Source organism: Camarhynchus parvulus, chromosome 2 (assembly GCF_901933205.1).
Source record: "Camarhynchus parvulus chromosome 2, STF_HiC, whole genome shotgun sequence".
Classification (NCBI taxonomy): Eukaryota; Metazoa; Chordata; class Aves; order Passeriformes; family Thraupidae; genus Camarhynchus; species Camarhynchus parvulus.
This window is the reverse complement of record NC_044572.1, coordinates 1,399,135-1,420,409: the sequence shown is the minus strand read 5'-3', so window position 1 is coordinate 1,420,409 and position 21,275 is coordinate 1,399,135. Positions and strand designations below refer to the sequence as shown.

Below are 21,275 nucleotides of genomic sequence, written 5' to 3'. Positions count from 1 at the left end.
GATATTCCAAGAATTGCTCCAATCTTTGCTCCTCAAATTCCTGGAATAAACTGGTCTGGATCCTCTGGATCCGGGCAGGATCCATCCCTTGGTGATGCTTTTGTAACAAGAGGGGATTTTTGGGCCAAAATCTGCAGCTTTTCTGCTTTGCTGTCCTTGGTCTTCCTCCAGCTCTACCCCGAATTTCATCCCATGGAGGATTTTCCCAGAATAAAGAAGATTTTTCATAATTCCTTAACAATTCCTGATGTTGCCCTATCGCTTCTGATTAATCTAATAACAGATTTTTAAAAATATTCCTCCTTTTGCCTTTTTCCAGCTTTCCTGCCACCAATTTCTTTCGCTGGCACTGGAGGAGAAGAACGTGGGGAAAGGAGAAAAAACTGGGAAAGAAAATCCCATTTGTTCTCGAGACCAAAGAGAGAAATAAGGGTATGAACACAAAACACAGAAATACTCCCTTTGGAAAGAACATTTCCATTTTTTGAACTGTTTGTAAGGAAAAAACCTGCATTGATTCCAGGGAACGATGCTCATGCCCAATCCCAGGAGCTTCAAAACCTCAGGAAATCACAAAAACGCCATTTCTCCCTCAAACCCAAGCAACGGCATTAATATTCCCTGGAATTTGCAACCTGCTCTCTGCCTGCTCTATTTTGGCCCTTTTTTTCCACTCCATTTATTCCCAAATTTCTGCCTCCAGCACCTGTTCTCCATTAAAAGCCTCCCCAAACAAACGTTCCCGGGGCAGACACGAGGAAAACTCGGAGCTGAACGTTCTGCTCCATTAACTTTCCTGAGCGGATGATGTCCTCTGTGTTTTGAACATTGCTTTTAATGGCCCGTTAAGGATGGAGCAACCTGGGAGTTGGATCGCCCTGGAATTTCGAAAACAGGGAATTCAAAAATCCCTTTTTTTTTTTTCTCTTTCTCCTCTCCAGCTGCAAACTCGAGGCTGCGGAGTTCCACCCTTGGTAACGAGGGGGTTTTAATTGATGGGTTTTACTCTCAGGGCACCTTGAGAGCGATTTTCCACTAGGAAAAAAAAAATAGGAGGAGGGAAATGTGGAAAAAACGCTGGGAGAGGACATAAAACTCCCTCAGCTGTGAAGGGGGAATCAGGGTGGTTCCACTGAATCCCTAAAAACGGGAGCTGGTTTTCAGGGATGCAGCTCAGGCTCTACATTTACTCTGGGGAGGATCCAAATGATGCAGGAAAAGAATCCTCAGCACATCCATGGGGTTGTAAATATCCAAGTTTGGAATCCAGTTCCGTTCTGCAGCTGATGCATGGGAAGGAAATGCAGGATCCCATAAAAATGTCACCTGAGCCACTGCACGGGGGGGATCTGTCAGTGCCGTGGAATTCAGTGCTGGGAATTGTCCCAGATTCAGGGAGGTAGAGTGGGAGAATATCTCCTGTGGGATGCTGCAGGATTTCTGGGGATTGTTAATCCAGGATGGATTGGCTGAATTCTGCAAGACTCCATTCACAGATCCCAGCTTGGGTTTTATGGGAATATACACAAACGTCTTTGTCCTGGGGTCGTTCCCAGACTGGAGCTCAACCCTTATCCCTGGAAGTGTCCAGGCTGGACAGGGCTGGGAGCAACTTGGGATTGTGGCAGGTGTCCCTCAGATGCTGGAATTCACAGAATTCACAGAATTCCCAGAATGACCAGGCTGGAAGACACCTTCAAGATCATGGAGTCCAACCCAGCCCCAACAGCTCAACTGAACCCTGGCACCCAGTGCCACATCCAGGCTTTGTTAAACACGCCCAGGGATGGGGACTCCACCACCTCCCCGGGCAGCCATTCCAGAACTTTATCACTCTTTCTGTGAAAAACTTTTCCTGATATCCAGGAAAAAAACCTGTATTTCCCTTGAGGCTGTGTGCTCTGGTTGTGTCAGTGCTGCTGGAGAAAGAGCCCAGCCCCAGCTGAGCACAGGCGCCTTTCAGGAGCTGCACAGAGCGATGGGGGCACCCCTGAGTCTCCTTTTCTCCAGGCTGAGCACCCCCAGCTCCCTCAGGGGTTCCTCACAGGGTTTGTGTTCCCAGCCCCTCTCCAGCCTCGCTGTCCCCTCTGGATGTGCTCAGTGTCCCAAGGTCCTTCCCAAGCTGAGGGGCCAGAGCTGGGCACAGCACTCCAGGTGTGACCCCAGCAGTGCCCAGGGCAGGGGCACAATGACCTCCCTGCTCCTACTGGCCACTCCATTCCTGACCCAGGCCAGGAGCCATTGGCTTTCTTGGCCACCAGGGCACTGCGCTGGCCCATGTCCACCCTGCTGATCCCCAGGTCCCTTTGTGCCTGGGCACTGTGCCTGCCACACCATCCCCAGCCCGGAGCATTTCAGAGGATTATTGTGGCCAAAATGCAGGACTGGGCACTTGGACTTATTAAACATCACCTTGTTAGACTCTGCCCATCCATCCAACCATTCCAGGTCCCCCTGCAGAGCCCTCCTACCTTCCCACAGGTGGACACAGCTCCCAGCTTGGTGTCACCCACAGATTTACTGATGAGAGACTCAATCCCTCATCCTTCGTCACCAATAAAGACATTGAACAGAGCTGGCCCCAGCACAAACCCCTGAGGAACACCCCTGGTGACTGAATTCCAGGATCTTCAAACTCCCTTCCAACCCCAACAATTCTGGGAATCTCATCAAGGGCGGTTGGGAGATGGAGCCACCAACATGGAAATGGATCCTTGGAAGCCTTGGAGCTCCTCCAGCCCAGGAGCTGCACCTGGTCCTCGGAATCCATGGATATGGAGAGACAGGACCATGAGGTTCAAAAGGTGGGAAAGGCAGGAGCTGAAGCTGGCAGGTTTTTTTGGGATATTGTGGCTGGGACTGTCACACCTGGGAAACCCAGAATAAGGAATTTTCTGTAGGAGCTACAAACGAAAGCAGAAATTCCTGTTTGTTTTATCCCACTGGAGCCCAGCCCAGCAGGGGCTTCCAGAGGGTTTTTTTTTTGGGATTTCTTGATTAAAAAGAAGCCCAGAGGTAAAATGGGATTGCAAAAATTCCCTGCAAGTCTGGACTATTTATCCAGCCTTGGGGACACTCCGTGCTCGTCCGTCTGGCCACATCCCCACGGGCTTTTCCTTTTTCATCCCTGTTGTTTGCTGTTCCTTTTGCTCCTGGAGGGATTTGTGGGAAGTCACAGGGAAAAGGATCTGTCCTGTGTTTATCCTGGGAAGGTTGGGATGGGCTGAGCAGGTTCCCCTCTGGCAGCAATTCCCAACCCAACCGGAGCCAACCTGGCCCTGCTGGTGGCACCGGGGACGGGCTGGAGAAGCATTTTTGGGATTTTTGGGAGTTGTTTTCCTTGGCTGCGCTGCCCTGGCTGCAGACTCTTCCCGTCTTCACGAGGTTTTGGGGTAATTTATGGATTATCTGTGTCGGAATTGAAGCTCCTCCAGGGAATTGAGGCTTGCTGGAGTCAGCAGAAGGGGAGGGAGGGGAGGAAAATCCAGCCTGGAGATCCCAGCTCCTTGGAAAATTCCAGCACCTCGTTATCCCACAGCAGTCCCTGGGATAGGTGGGATTTTTATGGGATTTTATGGGATTTTATGGGATACAGGCAAGTTGGTTTTGCCACTTTGCTTTAAGGAAGAAGAGGTGGACAGAGCTTTGTAAGGAACTTCAGGGAATTCCAGGAATTTTTGTGATAAATGAAACTGGGAGTTGAGCTCAAATCGCCAATTCCTGAAGTTGTTTGGAGTTCTTTTATCGACAGTGGAGGAAAAAAGGGATTCTAAGTGGTGCTTAAACCCTGAGTAAAAAAACCAAGGAAAATGGAATAGGTCAGCTGAGAAGAATTAATCCTGGGATCAGTTCTGGAAAAAAAAACCTGCAGATTCTTCAGGAGGAAATTTGAATTTAAAATCAGGGGCAATTTTGGCAACAAAATTTTAAAAAAATTACTAAAAAAATTTTGCTGTCGGAGGAAACTGTTGGAAAAGTTAAAATTTTAAATTTCAAGGAGACACAGGTTGATTAATTAATTAATTAAAAACAGCTTCCTAAGGGATGAATAAATACAAATGTTGACCTTGGGGGCAAAGGATTTTTAAGTAAGAACGAATTAAATTATGGATTGTTATTGATTTATTCATTTCCTTGTGAATAGCAATGGAAAAATATTAAAACATTCACTTTCCACTAGATAAAAAATTCCCAAACTTCACTCCCTGCTGGAGTCCAGGCTGGGATGGGATTAAGGAGAGGGCAGTGAAATTCCAGCCAATATTCCTGGCTCCATCTCCGTGCAGGAGTGGTGTGGCAATGGAAATTCCTGCTGGAATGTGCGGGAAGGAAAGGGAAAAAAAGGGGAAAAAAGGGGAAAAAAGGAGAAAAAAGGGAAGGGAAGGGAAGGGAAGGGAAGGGAAGGGAAGGGAAGGGAAGGGAAGGGAAGGGAAGGGAAGGGAAGGGAAGGGAAGGGAAGGGAAGGGAAGGGAAGGGAAGGAAGGAAGGGAAGGGAAGGGAAGGGAAGGGAAGGGAAGGGAAGGGAAGGGAAGGGAAGGGAAGGGAAGGGAAGGGAAGGGAAGGGAAGGGAAGGGAAGGGAAGGGAAGGGAAGGGAAGGGAAGGGAAGGGAAGGGAAATTCCTTATTTATTTCAACTTGCTCTCCTTGCTGATTTTCCTTTCTGGCTATTCCCTGGCACATCCTGGGACAGTCTGTGCTCTCTTTTCCATGCTCTGTGGGAATGACCTGGCCAGCTTAGTCATTCCCATCCATTTGTATCCCAGAATTCTGATGCGCCACTGATCTTCCCTCCATTAAACGCGGAATTTCCCTGTTTTAACAACTCCTTCTGCTCCTGGACTTTTGCATATCCAGGTTCTTTGGCATTCCCTAAAAAACTCTACCAGCTCCTGGCCTCTCCTTTTTCCAACCCCAGAGGATTTTTTTTTCCCTTACTTTTTCAATTATTATTCCCCAGAAAAGGAGCTCTCCTAATCCGTGTGATTTTCCATGCTTCTCAACTTTCCTTGGCCTCTGCTGAGGTTTTTCTCAGGGTTTCATTCCCTTTTCCCCTTCCCTCACACAGACACAGAAAAAAATGAGGAAACAAAGACACAGAAAATCCCATTTTTTTACTGCAAAAACTCCAGGACCAAGGTGTGTTTATTAGAACAACTTCCAGTTTTACTTTGGGGAAGACTTTTCCTTGTTTCCTAGGGAAATTATTGGAATGGGAAGGAATCCTCATGGAAAAAAAAAAGATGGATTTTAGCAAATTTTGCTTTAATTTGGGATTTTTTGCTTTTATATCCTTAATTTTCCATCATCCAAAGCAGAGGAGAAAGCATCAGCAAGGTTCTGTTTGTCACTAATTTCTGGGAATTCCAGTTTTTCCCTAAGGCTGAAGGATATTCCTGGGATTTATACTCATGTCCCATAAACACAGGGGAAAGGTGGAGTTTGGGATGGAAAAAGAGATCAATCATTTTTTGATTGATTTATTAATGAAAATAATTCCTTCCTTTTCCTCAATTTTGTATTTCTGTTTATATCCTTCATCCTTAAGAATTCCCAGGGACTCATAGTTCACATTCCAGTTTCTTCCATAGGATCTCCGCAGGATCCACCCTCTTCCCACAGAGGAACAAGGCAAATTAAACAAAAATATCCAAATATCTCCAGTGATTTAGGCACATTTTGGAGCTCTGGAATGGGAGTCTGGGCTGAAAAACAAGGAAAAATTCCAGTAGATGAAAATCCAAGGCCTGTATCCGGAATTCTCGGTGCTTATCTTGTCCTGAAAAATAAAGATATTTTTTTAAGAATTAGAGGAAAAAAGAAGAAACGAAGAATTCCACTGGGAATCATTCTCAGCTTATCAACAACAAGAGCTGCCAAAACACCAGGAATCATCCCAGTCCCACCATCCCACACTCAGTGACGGAGAAAACAAGGGAAGCAGTCCCTAACACCTGGAGCCGATCCAGGTAAGAAAATTCCATATAAAATAGTCCCAATTCCCTCGGGAAATCAGGAGAAAAGGAAAGGCCCAGTTTCATGCTGATACAGAGATGCAGCTTTATCTTCCCTCCATCCCACAGGAATGGCCAAGAGATGGATCCGTTCCTGAATTTTTGGACTCAGCTCCAGATTCCCAGCGAGTTCAGATCCTGCGGTAAAGGACCTTCGCTCCTTCCAGGGTGGACATTCTGATGCCTCAGGTTTTGGCTTTTATATTTTCAGATTCTGTGCTGCTTTAGTGTGTGGGTCTGAGCTTCACATCAGGGCATGGTGAGCTCTGTGCACAGAGCAGGGAGACAAAACAATTCCTGCTCCAGCTGGGCACCAAGGACAAATGATCCAAATCTCAGCCCCAGAGCACAAACACCGTGTGCTGGAGAGAGAAAAACAAGCAGGGTGGGACTGCCTGGGCTAAAGCTGGAATGGGACAATGAACTGCAAGGTGCAAATGGAGCAGAACTGATCCCAGGGAGACCCCGGGAGCGCTCGTGCATTTTGGGGCCCTTTTGGTTCATCTTGGGTGCAGCCCTGGCTGGGCTCTTGTGCTGCCCAAGGTGCATCCATGAAGGAGATGCTTTGAATAAATCCCTGCTTTATTCTTTAGCTCTGTCCAGCCTCTGCTCTAGGGCAGCCTCAAAAGGCAGCAATTCCATTTGACTTTCCCTAAACATTCCAAGAGTCCCACAGCAGGGCTGGGAAGGCCACCACTGGGTGACACCACCGAGGCTCATCAGCAAATCCCAGGAATGTTGGTTTCCTGGGAATCACAAACTCCCAGCCCCCTTTCCAAACCCATCAAAGACCCTCAGAATTGCTTCTCAATCCTGTTCCAGTTCTCCAGTTTCCCTCTGGAACTGGAACTTCTTTCCTGTGATAAACCAAGCTGTCCATGCTCACTTGTCTTCCCTGGTAGCTGACATTGGTTCCCACTGGAATGGGAATTTTCCAGGGCAGTTTGGATTTGGATTTGGATTGAGGGTTTGGATTGAGGATCGAAAACATCCCTGAACAACACACAGGGACCATGGATTGGGATTTCACCAAAACTCCTGATTTTTTATATCAAAAACTAGGAACCAGTTGGGAAAAATCCAAATTCAAAAGTAAATGCCTTAAGGAAAAAAAAAATTGGTTTTAATAGGGAAAAAATAGAAATAAAGGGGGAAAAACCAAACCAAATCTGGTTATTTTTTTAGCTTGTTTATATTTTGTTAAGTTATATCTTGGAACATAATTCCCGAATAACCTGGATGTGACTCCTACTTGACCCAGAAAGAAAAGTCACCACAGCACAGCCAGGTCAGCTCCGAAACCAAACCAAAACCAGGCCTAAAAATAAACCAGAGCCACTAGAAAAGACTAAAAACAAACAAAGCAAACCCAAAACATCCGGACCAAATCCGAGTGCAGCTTTTCCTGGGATATCAGATTAGATGGATTGGTCAACCCCTTCCCCAAGAGCTGGGCAGGGAGAAAACCCAGGGAATGCCAGACAAAGGCAGTGGGCACCTTTTCCAGTAAAACTGGGACAAACCCTGCCCAGGAAATCCTGGAAACAAAGCCCAGCTCCTTTGTGAGGGTGGGACAGAGATGCCCTCGGTGGTTTGGATGAGTTGGACAAAGTTTTTCCTGGAAACCCAATCCATTGTCAGGAGATGGTGGGAGCAAGATTTATGGAAAACCACTAATTATAGTGCCAGGGGTGTAAACATTCCTGATTTCTTCTTATCTCTTTTCCTTTTATTTTTTTTTTCTCCTCTCCTGTTAGCTCAATTCTATTTCCCTGCTTTTTTAGGAGTTTGGGAGCGGGGATTTGTAAATGCACATGGAAAATATTTTTTTTCTTGGAACTTTCCAGTCAATCCTAAAGGAACGAGGACTTGGAAATCCAGGAGAAGGGCAGAGGAGACTCACCTGGGCTCAGTTAGCCATGATGTGTTTCACAAAAGCTGGAAAAAAAAGAGGGAAAGAAGGATCAGTTATCCTATGGAAAACATAATTAACCTTTCATAGATGGGGTTTATCAGAAGAGTTACGGACTCAGAATTGTCTAAAATTTGGAAATTTTGCCCCAGATTTTCCATGGATTTAAACTTTCTTGGGAATATTTTAGGAAGGCTTTCAGGGGTCCCACCCACCTTCGTAGTTGATGCAGCCGTTGGCATCTTCCTGCCCAGCCATCAGTTTATCCACTTCCTCCTCAGTCAGCCTCTCCCCTGCATGGAAAACAAAATCCCTGCTTCAAAATCCCCAGTTTAGGAATTTAGGAAGCTCCTGAAGACAAATGGGGGTGAGAGAAGAGGTGGACGTTTTTCCCAGGAGGAATTTGGGGTGCTGACCATGGGAAAAGCTCATTTTGGAGTTGCAAACTTGATCCAAATTCCAAACTTGACCCAAATTTGAGAGTAAATTTGATCCCAAATCCAGAAAGACAGGAAAAATATGGAAACCCACAGGATATTATGGGCACAACTCATTTTCCTAAGAATAAGCTTGGTCTAACTGCCAAATCTTGAAGGTTTGAGTCAGTTTTAACAAAGTCCTGACGAAAAACTCTCAGTGAAAACTCAGTTTCCCTCTGAGTTTGAGTTTCCGGAAGATTCCAAGGTCAAAATTGGGATCTTTAGTATGGATCAGTGATGGATTTAATTAAATTTAATTTTATGATTTAAATATTTGGTGCCCATTGGTTTGTAAGTCTTCATTTTGATGAAGCAGAGCGGAGACAAACCAAGGGAATCATTGGAATTGGCAATGTTGGGATGATTTATGGGAATTTATTATTTATTGGAGAAATCCAACACAAGAGGAAGGAGGGAGGGAGAGGAGAAGGGAGGGATGGAAACACCTCTTGGAAGCGCAGAAAAAATGGGGACAAACCAAGGGAATAGGTGAGGCTGGAAATTCTGGGATAATTTTATGGTGATGGGAATGAGATATTTATGGGAGGACTAAAACATGAAGGGAAAAGAGGGAGGGAGAAAAGGAGGGATGGAAATTCCCAAGGGGAGGTTTTCCTCACCCAGCGTGGCCAGGACGTGGCGGAGCTCGGCTCCCATGACCGTCCCGTTCCCCTCCTTGTCGAACACCCGGAGCCCTTCCACGAAATCCTCGTAGGTTCCCGTGTCCTTGGTCTTGGCAATGTGCTGGAGCATGGGCAGGAAGGTCTCAAAGTCGATCATCTTGGAATTCATCTCTGGAAAACCCAGGGGAAATGGAAGTTTGGGGGGGATTCTGGGAATAACGATGGGATACCCACCATGGGGGGAAGATCTGTGGTGATAAATGTTGGATAAAGGGAGAGAAGAGCCTGGAAATGGAACTCTGGGGGGATTCTGGGAATAACAATGGGATACCCACCATGAGGGCAGAACCGTGGTGATAAATCTTGGATAAAGGGAGAAAAGAGAATGGAAGTTTGGGGAGATTCTGGGAGATTTGGGAATTAACTACGGGATATCCACTGTGAGGGCAGAACTGTGGTGATAAATGTTGGATAAAGGAGAACGGAGAATGGAAATGGAAATTTGGGAGGATCCTGGGAGAGCTGGGAACAACAATGGGATACCCACCATGGGGGGGGAAGATCTGTGGTGCTAAATGTTGGATAAAGGGAGAGAAGAGCCTGGAAATGGAAGTTTTGGGAGATTCTGGGAATAACAATGGGATACCCACCATGGGGGGAAGATCTGTGGTGATAAATGTTGGATAAAAGGAGAGAAGAGAATGGAAGTTTGGGGAGATTCTGGGAAAGCTGGGAACAACCATGGGATATCCAGCATAACGCAGGGATAAACATTGGATAAAAGGGAGAAAAGAACATGGAAATATGGAATGCAGAAGGATGTCACTGCAATCATTACAGGCCTTCCCACCCATCTTTTGTGGAACAATCCTGACATCTAGGTTATCCCTTTGTTTCTCTGGATGTGTTGGAAATAATCAGTGTTTTTAGGAAAAACACGTGAATTCCTCCATAAATGCAATTTTGAAAGGCAAAAAATTTGTCATTTAAAACACATTAATGCCCAGGGCTCTTAAATTAATTCCCCTCAATTTGGGACAATTATCTTGACTTCCAGACTGATTTTTACTCCCTTTCTGCTGGCAGTTTCAGAGGCTGCTCCATATCCTGAGTGACTCCGCACTTAAAAAATGGAGACCTCAATTTCTCCAGGAAAAATTCTGGGAAAACAAACAGAGGAGGCCACCAACCTTCAGGTTTGGGTCTGCCAAGCAATTTCATGACCTCAGCCTGGGTCGGGTTCTGCCCCAAAGCCCTCAGGACGTCTCCACATTGGGCGTAGGTGATTTTCATCTCCGACTTGGGGGTCCGGTCGAAAAGGGAAAACGCTTCCTTAAATTCTGGAAGGAGAAAAGGTCAGGAGACATTAATTCCATGCTCCCTTGGGTAAAAGATAAACCCAATCTAAACCTTTCCCTCGCTAACCGCCTGACTGTTTCATTTTGTGGTTTGGGAAAAATTTGGATGAGCTTTGTTATCTCCGATGTTTGTGTTCCTCCTTCCCCGCGTTTCCCGGTTCCACCGCGGGATGGAATCGGAGAGGTCAAATGCTTCCCCCGTGGTATTTCCGTCTCAGTTAACATCAGAAAGTGTGGAAAACAGGAGAAATCACGCCCTTGGGAGCTTTCCAGCTGCTCAGGAGCACTCAGGAAGGCCCAGGATCCAACAGCAGCTCTGCTGATGGGAGAACCGGATCTTGGATTAAACGCTGGATACTTGGAGAGCACTGACCCAGTACCCGGAGCTCCAGGAGCACCTCTAGGAGCTGGAAATGAGCCATGCCAGGAAAAAATACTGGGATTGTCACCCAACAAGCTGTGTGTTGGTGGGGGAGGGTGAAGGTGTATGGAAAACCTTATCCCAGAATTCCAGGATGGGCTGGGTTGGAAGGGACCAGAGTGGGACAGTTGGTGGCACCTCCCTGCTTCGGCAGGGCCATCCCAGAGCACAGGGCACAGGATTACATCCTGACAGGTCCGGAATATCCCCGGTGAGGAGATCCCACAGCCTCTCTGGTCTCTGCTCAGGGCTGGGCACTGCCCAGGGCAGAAGTTCTGCCTCCTGTGCCGGGAGAATTCCTGGGATCAGTCCCTGCCCGTGGCTCTGGGGCCATTGCTGGGGCCCCTGGAGCAGAGCCTGGCCCTGCTCTGACCCTCCCTGCACCCAGGGATACCCAGGGACACTCAGGGACAGACAGGGATACCCAGGGACACCCAGAGACACTCAGGGACACCCAGGGACACATGGGGACACTCAGGGACACCCAGGGACACTCAGGGACAGACAGGGATACACAGGGACAGACAGGGACACCGAGGGACACACAGGGACACACAGAGAGACACAGGGACACTCAGGGACAGACAGGCACACCCAGGGACACCTGGGGACAGTGAGGAATACCAGAGACACCCAGGGACACTCAGGGACACCCAGGGACACCCAGGGCTGAGGCCCCTCTCAGCTGGGACTCCTCTCCAGGCTGAGCAGCCCCAGCTCCGTCACCCTTTCCTGGGCACCGAGATGCTCCAGGCCCTTGCTCAGCTCCAGGAGCTCCTGGCCCTGCTGTGCTGAGGATCCAGAGCTGGACACAGCACCCAGAGGTGCCCCCAGGGCAGGATCCAGGGAACAGGGTTTGCTGTTCCCTCAGGAACCGGGAACAGGCCTGATCTCCTGCGAGGTTCAGAGGTTTCCCATCTCTCTAAATGGAATTCCTCACTACTGTGAGGAGCAGGATCCTGGCAAGCGCATTCCCATGGGAGAAGTTCTCCTTTCCACCACTGATTTCATGTGGACGTGGTGCTTGAGGGCATTGGCAGTGTTGGGGTAAAGGTTGGGATCAATGGTCTTAAGGGTCTGTTCCAAATGGAATGACTCCATGATTCCCATGCAGGATCCAGCAGGCACTCCCCCAGACTCTCCAGCTCCTCGGGCTCTCCTTTCCCTGCTGGAATTGCAGGGTCAGAGGAGGATCCCAGGGAGCAGCAGTCACAGGCTGTTATCCTTTACTGTTACCCTTTAACTTCATCCTTTATCCTTTTACTTCATCCTTTATCCTTTAACTTCATCCTTTATCCTTTAACTTCATCCTTTATCCTTTAACTTTATCCCTAATCCTTTAACTTCACTGTTATCCTTGACTTCCCACTGCACCATCCACACCTGATCCCAAAAAGCCCTTTGGCTTTAAATCCCTGGATCTGGCCCTTGTGCCACTGTTAATTTTCCACCTTTATTTCTGTCCCACGTTTCCAAACTCCAGGAATTTATCCTCTTTTCCCTAAGTCCTGATCCATTCAAACATTCAGCCACACACTCTGCACCCCAGATTTTCTCCATCTTCCCCAACTCCTTCTCTGCATTCCATCTCCCCTTTTTCCTTTCCTTTCCTTTCCTTTCCTTTCCTTTCCTTTCCTTTCCTTTCCTTTCCTTTCCTTTCCTTTCCTTTCCTTTCCTTTCCTTTCCTTTCCTTTCCTTTCCTTTCCTTTCCTTTCCTTTTCCTTTCCTTTCCTTTCCTTTCCTTTCCTTTCCTTTCCTTTCCTTTCCTTTCCTTTCCTTTCCTTTCCTTTCCTTTCCTTTCCTTTCCTTTCCTTTCCTTTCCTTTCCTTTCCTTTCCTTTCCTTTCCTTTCCTTCTTTGACCTTTGCTGGATTTTCCTCTCCTCCTTTCCTCCTCCCTTTCCATTTTGATCATTCCACTCCAGTTTTCCTCATTTCCTTCTTCATCCAACACTTCCAAACAACACTGAACCTTCTCATTTGGGACTAATTAACATTCCCTTGATTTCCTCTTTCCACTCTCCTCTCTCTCCTCCTCTCCCTGCCCCTCTCTCCTGATTTTCTCTCCCATCCCTGGGCAGAGCCCCGATCCCTTTCCAGCCCCTCATTCCAGCAGAGGGCAATCGTGGATTTTCCTGGGCTCCTTGCTGACGGTGGAATGGGGGCAGAGACCCCTTCCCAGCTCCTTTCCTGGGGGTCTCACAGCCGAGGTGGGTGAGGGAAATTGGGGAATATTCCCACCTCCCTCAGCTCCTCATCCATCATCACTCTCCGACTCCCTGGGACCATCTCCTGAAGATTCCCAATCCAGCAAAATTCCTGACAGCTCCGATTTCCAAGGCTTTGGGTCGTTTTGGTTTTTGTTTTGTTTTGTTTTGTTTTGTTTTTCCCCTACTATTTTAATTTTTTCATTTGCATTTGCTGACTCCATGAAATTCCCATCCAAGCACCAAAACCCCCTCGGTGTCCTTTGCCCTCCCTCTGGCCAGGGACCCTCTGGGTATTTTCAGATCCCTAATTCCTGCCTCTCTGCCCATCTGCAACAGCTCCTTTTCCTCCTTTTCCAGCAATTCTGGGAGCTGAAGGGCCCCAAACCCAGGGCTCGAAGCAGACATTGCCCCCAGGGATGGGTTTCACTCGTGGCTGAGGAGCAGGACACCCCCAAAATTGGGAGTGTTCCACAAAGCTTCACCCCAGACCATCAGTTCCTCTCCTGGAGCCACATTCTGGGGACCAAACCACCCATGAATCCTTCCAGGGAATCCTTTGTGCCACGCAACCTTTTCCTTAGCAAAAAGAAGGAATTTGGGGAGTTCTAAAAGCCCTTGAGGTGCTGCAGCTTCTGTTTCTCCTCCACCACCTCCATTTGGAATCAGCTGCCAGAACCCCAGTTGATGGTGATAGACCAGGGATATCCAACCCAGAGGATGGAATTCTTTTGGGAATTCCAAAGGAATTTGTCAGCTTTGGGATCAGCTGACAAACTGGGAAACATCCAATCTTCCTGAGACCCCTGGATCCTCCTCGGGTCAGCAGGGAATGACAAAGGGAGGTGATAATTAAACATCTCTCTGATTGATTTTCCCCTGCTCTAATTAACCCCTTCCCTGATCCCATCTTTTAGGGGCTCTCCCAAGGGTTTAAAGACCAAAGGCAAATCCTGCCAGATGTTTGATTCCATCCATCAATTATCCCATAAAACCCAGGCTGATTTTTGAGGAGAAAGGGAACAGCTGCAGTCCCAGCGTTCCCAGGGCTTCAGGCAGGAGGTTTTGGGATCAGTTCCTTGAGCTGGGACAAAGGGTTTGGAAACTGATGCTGATGTTTGGCTTTGAAAGGATAAAGAAATTCCATGCCTGGTGTTATTTGCTGGATTCGGGAGAGCTGGAACACATTAAGTTCTGATGGAAGGCAGGAAAAATTATCTGAAGCAGAGTTGAGGGCTTTCCTTTGAAAATATAGGTACTGGTGCTTTTCCTCAATAAAAACCTGTATTTGGGCTTTTTTGGGAGGTATAACTCCTGGAAATGGGACATGAATTCCCTGGTTTTCTTTTGGAGGGAAGGATTTAGAGGAGGACAGGAAGAAAAGCCAGGAATTAAAGCTCAGCCTTCCCAAAGCTGTTCCAATACCCCAGCCCTGCTCATCCCAGCACTTCCCGGGGATGGATTTACTGAGCCCAGAAGAGAAAAATCTTCCTCACCTTCGATCTGGTCAGGGCTGAATTCCACCTGGACGAGACAAAAACAAGATAAGAAAGCTGATAAGAAGGGGGGAAATGACTCAGACAAGAAGAAATTGGTTCAGTCTCAGTTTTATGATGCCGGGGATTTGGGAGGATTCACCTCCCATTACCCCAGGTTGCTCCAAGCCCTGCCCAGCCTGGCCTTGGACGCTTGGTCACAGGAGAGGTTCAGGCTGGATATTGGGAAAGAATCTTCCCAGGAAAGGCTGTGCGGGCCGGGCAGAGCTGCCCATGGCAGAGCTGGAGGCCCCATTCCTGGAGCGATTTAAGATCCACGTGGATGTGGCACCTGGGGACAACGATGGCCTTGGCAGTGCTGCCTCAGTTGTTGGATCTGATGGTCTTTGAGGACTTTCCCACCCTAAATGAGTCCATAACTCATTCCTCTTTTCCTTGGAAGAACACCAGGATGGTTTCCCTTGGGATTTTTTTTTTTTTTTTTTTGGTGGGAAATATCCCAGCAAAAGGGATCTTCTTCTTCAGAACTGAGATTTCCCTGGCATTTTTTCCATTGGGAATGGAGGTTTTAAAATCAGGACGTTTCCACCCAAACCTCCCTCTCCCCAAGGCTCCCAGTGGTGAAGTTTGGTCCAAATCCATATGGGAGACTGAGAAATTCCCATTTTTTGTCCTGCCCTGACGTATAGACAACACTAGAAATTCCATGAGGATATCAAACCTCCAAATCCAAACTTTTCCACCAGCTTTCCTCATCTCCAGCACTCCTGGCTTTAGGGAGCCATCACCTGATGGCATCAGCTGCATCCTCATGCTGCTGGATTCTTTCCCTGGTTTTGTTTCTGGAGGCTCCAGGAGGGATTAACTCCACCCTTGGCCCTGCTGACGTCATTCACGGCTTCCAATCTCCTGGAATTTTTATCGATCCCAATAAACCCCATCACTAAGCCAGGCACGGCTAAGCCTGACATCAGTCCTATGAATAAATCTGTTGTCACCCAGCGGGCAAGAGTTGGGCTGGGGGAAGCATTTGGACAATGGAGCCCTTCCAAGAGTGAAACAACATTCCTGGTTTTTCATAGGACACCGAGGAATCCGGGGATGAACAGCAGGATTTGCACTCGGCCATGGCAGGGACAGTTTGGGAGGAAGAGGAGGTTGGATTTTGGCATTATATTAATTTATTTTTTTTATTTTGTTGGGGTTTTGGGGGTGCTTGGGGTTTTTTGTGGGGTTTTTTGATGGGCAGGTGTTTGTTTGGGGTTTTTGTTGTTGTTGTTGTTGTTTTGGGGTTTTTTTACTGCTCCCTTGGGGTACTGCTTCAGGAGACAGAAATGCAGGAGCTGGAAAGGGGCCAGGAAAACCATCAGGATCCTGGGGCTGAGGTTACATTTGGATTTCACCATCATGTGGGGACTTTTTCTTCCACTAAAACCTTTTTAATCCTGTTAATACACAGCATTCCCATCATCCCCTCTCCCATCACTTTCCACAGTAATTATGATGGATATAAAGTCCTCCAGAGCCCTGGGACGAACATTGATCCAGTCTCCAACAGATCCAGCCCTCAAAAAGGAAAGGGAAGTAAAAACAGAAATCAACCCCTAATTCCAGCTTTAATTCCAAAGCAAAACACTTCAGGAATAGGAATATGAAGCAGAATCTCTGTCAAGGTCATGCAGAGGTTGCTGCTGCATAAAATCCCCACAAAATTATTCCTTTTTTTCCTGATTGCTCTTAAAATTCCAGAGGGCAGGGAGAGATGGGATATTGGGAATTGGGAATTCCTGCTGGGAGGGTGGGGAGGGGCTGGGATGGAATTCCCAGGGAAGCTGTGGCTGCCCCTGGATCCCTGGAATGTCCAAGGCCAGGTTGGACAGGGCTTGGAGCAGCCTGGGACAGCGGGAGGTGTCCCTGCCATGGCAGGGGTGGATTGGGATGATCCCTAAAGTCCCTTCCAACCCAAAACTTCTGGGTTTCTATAATTTTCCACAGGGAAGTTTTTGGCCCCTTAGGAAGTGGAGCTGGTTATTTTAGGAATGTTGTACCTGCCAGAGAGGGGAAACAAAAGCAGAGCTCTCCTGTCACCGCTTTATCCCGTTATCCCAGTGCCTCTTGGGCAGCTCGTTCCTGTTTGTTTTTCAGGCCAGTTCCAGGGACATTTTGAAGAGCTCCAGCTCCCGGAGCTGGATTTTTAAGGAGCTGGAAGTGCCCAAGGGTGGAGAGGACTTACCTGGCAGCTGGAATTATCCCATCCCTGGGGTGGGATTAAACTGAACAATCCATCTCTCCCAGAATCAGCCTGGTCATCCCAAGAGGTTTCCCTTTTCCAGCCTCACGTGCAGCCCCCCTGCCAAGGAACACTCCAAGCTCTGGAGCTGAACAGGCAAATCCAGCGGGATTCCCCATTCCTGCTGCTGCACCATCCCTGTTTTCCCTGGCTGCTCCATCCCATGGATGCTTTTCCATCTTTCCATGCAGAAAAAAGGGAAGAAGCTTTTCCTTTCCAGTATCCCAGCAGGGCTTTGCAGGGACAACAGATTCCACACGTCCTTGAGATCCCAGAGCCCCCCCAGAATAATTCCTGGCTGCTTTTTCCGCAGGAAAACATGGAAAAGGTGGAAAACTCTCCATGGAAAACCGTGTCCCTCCCAGGTCCTCACGTATCCCAGCTGTCTCCACGTGGATTTTGATCCCAGTCACCAGACCTGGAGCAACGTCACCTCATCCAACTTTAGCCACTGAAATGCCGGCGCCCAAATTCCCAAATTCCCCTCTCATCTCCCTTTATCCCAGCTCAGCGTCTCCCAAGGGTGACTCAGCCCACCCAGATATAGGAATTTGGCCCCATCCCAAGGGAGGAACATCCAGAGATTTTCTCCCCGTTTATTATTGAGGATTTAAATCCAATGATCCGTTTTCCCGTGGTTAAAGCTCTAGGAGCCGTTCCCACTTTCTGTGTCCTCAAAAATCATAAATTAATCCAAATTTTCAGATTATTTTTTATGGAAGAAAAATATATTCCTGGGAAAATGCGCCTCTCTATTAAAAAGCTTTCAGGTGGGAATGAATTAAATGTATGGAAAAGACAATTTTTTTGCTACCAAAACTTTTCAGATTATAATTATTCCTCAATTCCTACAATTATCTTACTATTTATTCCTCAAAATGAAAAGTACAGGGATCATCCTAGAAAAACACTTCCTTAAAAAAATACTTTCCAAGGAATGAGCCCAACTCTTCTGGAGAATAAATCCCCCAAAATTTTTGGATGAGTTGCAAACAACGTCCAATTGCACCCACTCTTGGAAATTTGGGAAATCTTTGGAATGCTGAAAATTTCGGAGTGTTGGCTCAAATCCAATGGGAATGTGCATGAGAGAAACTCCAAAAAATTTGGGATAATGGCTTTAGGTAAGGGATGGATCCCACATTTAGGCCCCTGAAACTGGCATCCCAACACACACAAAAAACAGACCAGGAGCATCCAAAGGTGAGAGGAGAGAAAAAGGAGGAAAATCTGATAAAATTCCAGGTGCCAAATGAGATCCTGGGATCATTATCAGGACTGGGAGAGGTGGGAAAATTCCAGCAAGGAGCAACTTTCCCTACCACAGGAATATTTTGATTTTGAGACCTTTTAGCGGTTAAAAAAAAAAAGTCTCAAAATTCCAAACACAACCAATAAAATCTGGGAATAAATACAAATAATTTGAGACATTCCCATAAAAGGATTAATTTTGAACATTTTGTTTGGATGCAAGGTTGTTTTTCCTACTTTTTTACCCACAGTTTGTGGAAATGAGCATGAATTTCATCCTGCAGTGCAGAAATTGGGATATTTGGAGAATTCCAACCCTAATAAAAGCAATTTTCCAAACATTGGGAAGGGATTCTGGGCTCCAGCAGAGCTGAATTTATGGAACAGGAATTTGCACAAACAGATAAGGAAATTCCTGATCAAATTAAAGAATTCCCAGGAAAATTTCTCTAGGAAATATCCCCTCCCCTTTCTATAAGTTTGGGAAAAAAATGCCCCAGGACTCCAACTCTGTATTTCCCAATCTCCCTGATCCAGCATTTGGGAATGGGATATTCCCTGCAGGGATTGGGATTTGTTTATTATTTGGGAATTCCAGACAAACTTTTAGCACATTCAAAATGGGATAAGAACTCTATAATTTATATAAAATTTGAAATATATGTAACCTTCAAAATTCCAAATTGTGCCAAAGGGAAAAATAAACATTTCCATTAAAAATAAGAATTTTCCCAAACAACTGTGCAGACTAATTTTTAAAAACGCAGCAAATAATTTTTTCCAAGATAAAAATAAATATGTGGAGCACGGGACTGTTTTGATTAAAAAATAAAGAATTTTTGAGTGATGCCAATTTGGGTTTGGGTTTTTTTTTTAATGACAACCCATCCCTGCTGCCCTTGATCCCACAATGTCCCAGAATCCCGGTGGATATTCCCACAAAGTCACGGTGTCCTGGCTGGAGCTCCCTGTGCCTCCAAGGGAAGCAATTCCCTTTGTCCCTGTCCTTTTCCAGCTCTGGAATGTTGAGCATGGAGCTGTTGGAGGGAGCTGGATCCCACCACAAACCTCCTTCCCAAGGTCATGGAATTGTTCTGGGAGCACGGCACCAACTCTGGAGTCAATTCCCTTCAAAACTTCCCCAAAACTGAATTCCTTGGGACTCGATTTCTTGGTATGTTACAAATCATTGCTTTTTTCACCAATACATAAAGAATTACAGGGGATTTGGGATTCAAGGCAGGAAAACGGCCTTCCAGGATTTGTCCCAAATCCTGAGCTGCAGGACTTGGTGCCACGTGGAAGAGGAGAAGGATTTAATCAATGAGGAGACAAAGCAACTTGTTCCCTTCCTCACATAATTCCCATGTTTTCCTGAGGGGAAACTGCTCTTTAAGGATCCAGGGATATTTATCTGTTGGGAATGTTCCCCTGGAGAAGGGAAGACTCCAAGGAAATCTCAGAGCCCCTCCAGAGCCTAAAGGAGCTCCAGGAGAGCTGGAGAGGGACTGGGGACAAGGAATGGAGGGACAGGACACAGGGAATGGCTTCAAAGTGAAAGAGATGGGATATTGGGAATGAATTCCTGGCTGGGAGGATGGGGAGGGGTTGGGATTCCCAGAGCAGCTGTGGCTGCCCCTGGATCCCGGGAAGTGTCCCAGACCAGGCTGGACATTGAGGCTTGGAGGACCCTGGGACAGTGGAAGGTCCTTGCCCATGGAATGGGATGGGATTGAAGATCTGTCAAAATCCAAATCGTTACAGGATTCTGAGATTCCCTGATTCTGTGATTGTCTGCTCCAAATTCCCACTAAAAAGAGATCCTGCAAAGCTCCTCTTCTTTTCCCAAAGGCAATGCCCTTTCCCAAAGGACAATTCCCAAAGGACAAACCTTTCCCCCAAAGGAAAATTTCCAAAGGCAATGCCCTTTCCCAAAGGGCAATCCTTTCCCCCAAATGAAAATTCCAAAAGGACAAACCTTTTTTTCCCAAAGGACAATTCCCAAAGGACAATTCCCAAAGGACAACCCTTTTCCCTAAAGGACAATTCCCAAAGGACAATTCCCAAAGGACAACCCTTTCCCCCAAAGGACAATTCTTTCCCCCAAAGGACAATTCCCAAAGGACAATTCCCAAAGGACAACCCTTTCCTCCAAAGGACAATTCCCAAAGGACAATTTTCAAAGGGCAATCCTTTTCCCTAAAGGACAATTCCAAAAGGACAATTCCCAAAGGGCAATCCTTTTCCCTAAAGGACAATTCCCAAAGGACAATTCCCAAAGGACATTCCTTTCCCCCAAAGGACAATTCCCAAAGGACAAAGCCCCACCAATAATTCCTCCTGTGCCTTGCAGAGTTTATCCCTCATGGGACATCCACATTTCGGCACAAACCCAGCTCTCAGCTAATTTTTGAGGATATCATTTCCCAGTATCCAACCCCTCCACCAGCTCCAACGCCACCACAGGATCAATCCACCTACTTTGACCGAAGCTGGGTTAAACTCCACTTCTTTTTTGGGCTCTGGTTCCGCTGGCTTGGGCGCTGGTTTGGGCTCTTCCTTCTTAGGCTCGGCCTTCTTAGGCTCGGGCTTCTTGGGAGCCATGGCTGATTTGGGAAGGAGAGCTGGAGAGGGTCGGAAAGGCAGGAAAGAGGAGCTGCTGCAGGAAAAATCCCAGGCTGGAGTGGGCCTTTATCCCCTCTGGAAGTGCCACATTGTCCCTCCCAGACCTGTCACATGCCGCCGCTCACAATGGGGCCACGGCTATAAAAGGACAAGACTGGCCCCGGCTATTTTGGATCCTGGCCTTGGATCCGGCATTGTTCCCAATTAACACTTCCATGGAAAAGAGATTTTGGGGGGTTTAGGCCGAGCCTGGCGCCGGCTCAAACATTTTTGCTGGGCAGGGACGAGGGGGAGGCTGGGTTACGATCCAGGTGCTCCGATGGGTTTGGTCTTTGCCAGGGCCATCCCAAGTGACATTCCCAGCTCCTGAGTGACATTCCCAGCTCGCTTTTCCAGGCTGGGTGGCCTCCCTGGCCTTTGTCAGGCAAAGATAAGCCCAGGTTTATATTTAGAGCTGAGGATGGGGCTTTAGGGAAGCTGAAGCATCCGCGCCGTGTCAGCTGGCGCAGGGACAATTCCCGTCTCGGATCACACACTGCCCTTCTCCTGGGAAGGGGCCCAAAAACCAGGATGGCTTTGAGGAAAATGCATCCAGGAGCAGGGA

At 47.3% G+C, this 21,275-nt stretch overlaps 1 protein-coding gene across 1 annotated transcript; it reads right to left on the bottom strand.

Annotated features, from left to right (window-relative positions):
- Positions 1-5,136: 5,136 nt before the first annotated feature.
- MYL3 (myosin light chain 3) lies at positions 5,137-20,729 on the bottom strand. Its single transcript, XM_030971519.1, has 7 exons — positions 20,528-20,729; positions 14,506-14,533; positions 10,216-10,365; positions 9,023-9,196; positions 8,139-8,216; positions 7,915-7,949; positions 5,137-5,776 (listed from the first exon to the last, which is right to left on the bottom strand). The coding sequence occupies exons 1-6, from the start codon at positions 20,648-20,650 to the stop codon at positions 7,921-7,923; spliced, it is 582 nt and encodes a 193-aa protein (XP_030827379.1). The 5' UTR covers positions 20,651-20,729; the 3' UTR covers positions 5,137-5,776; positions 7,915-7,920.
- Positions 20,730-21,275: the final 546 nt, after the last annotated feature.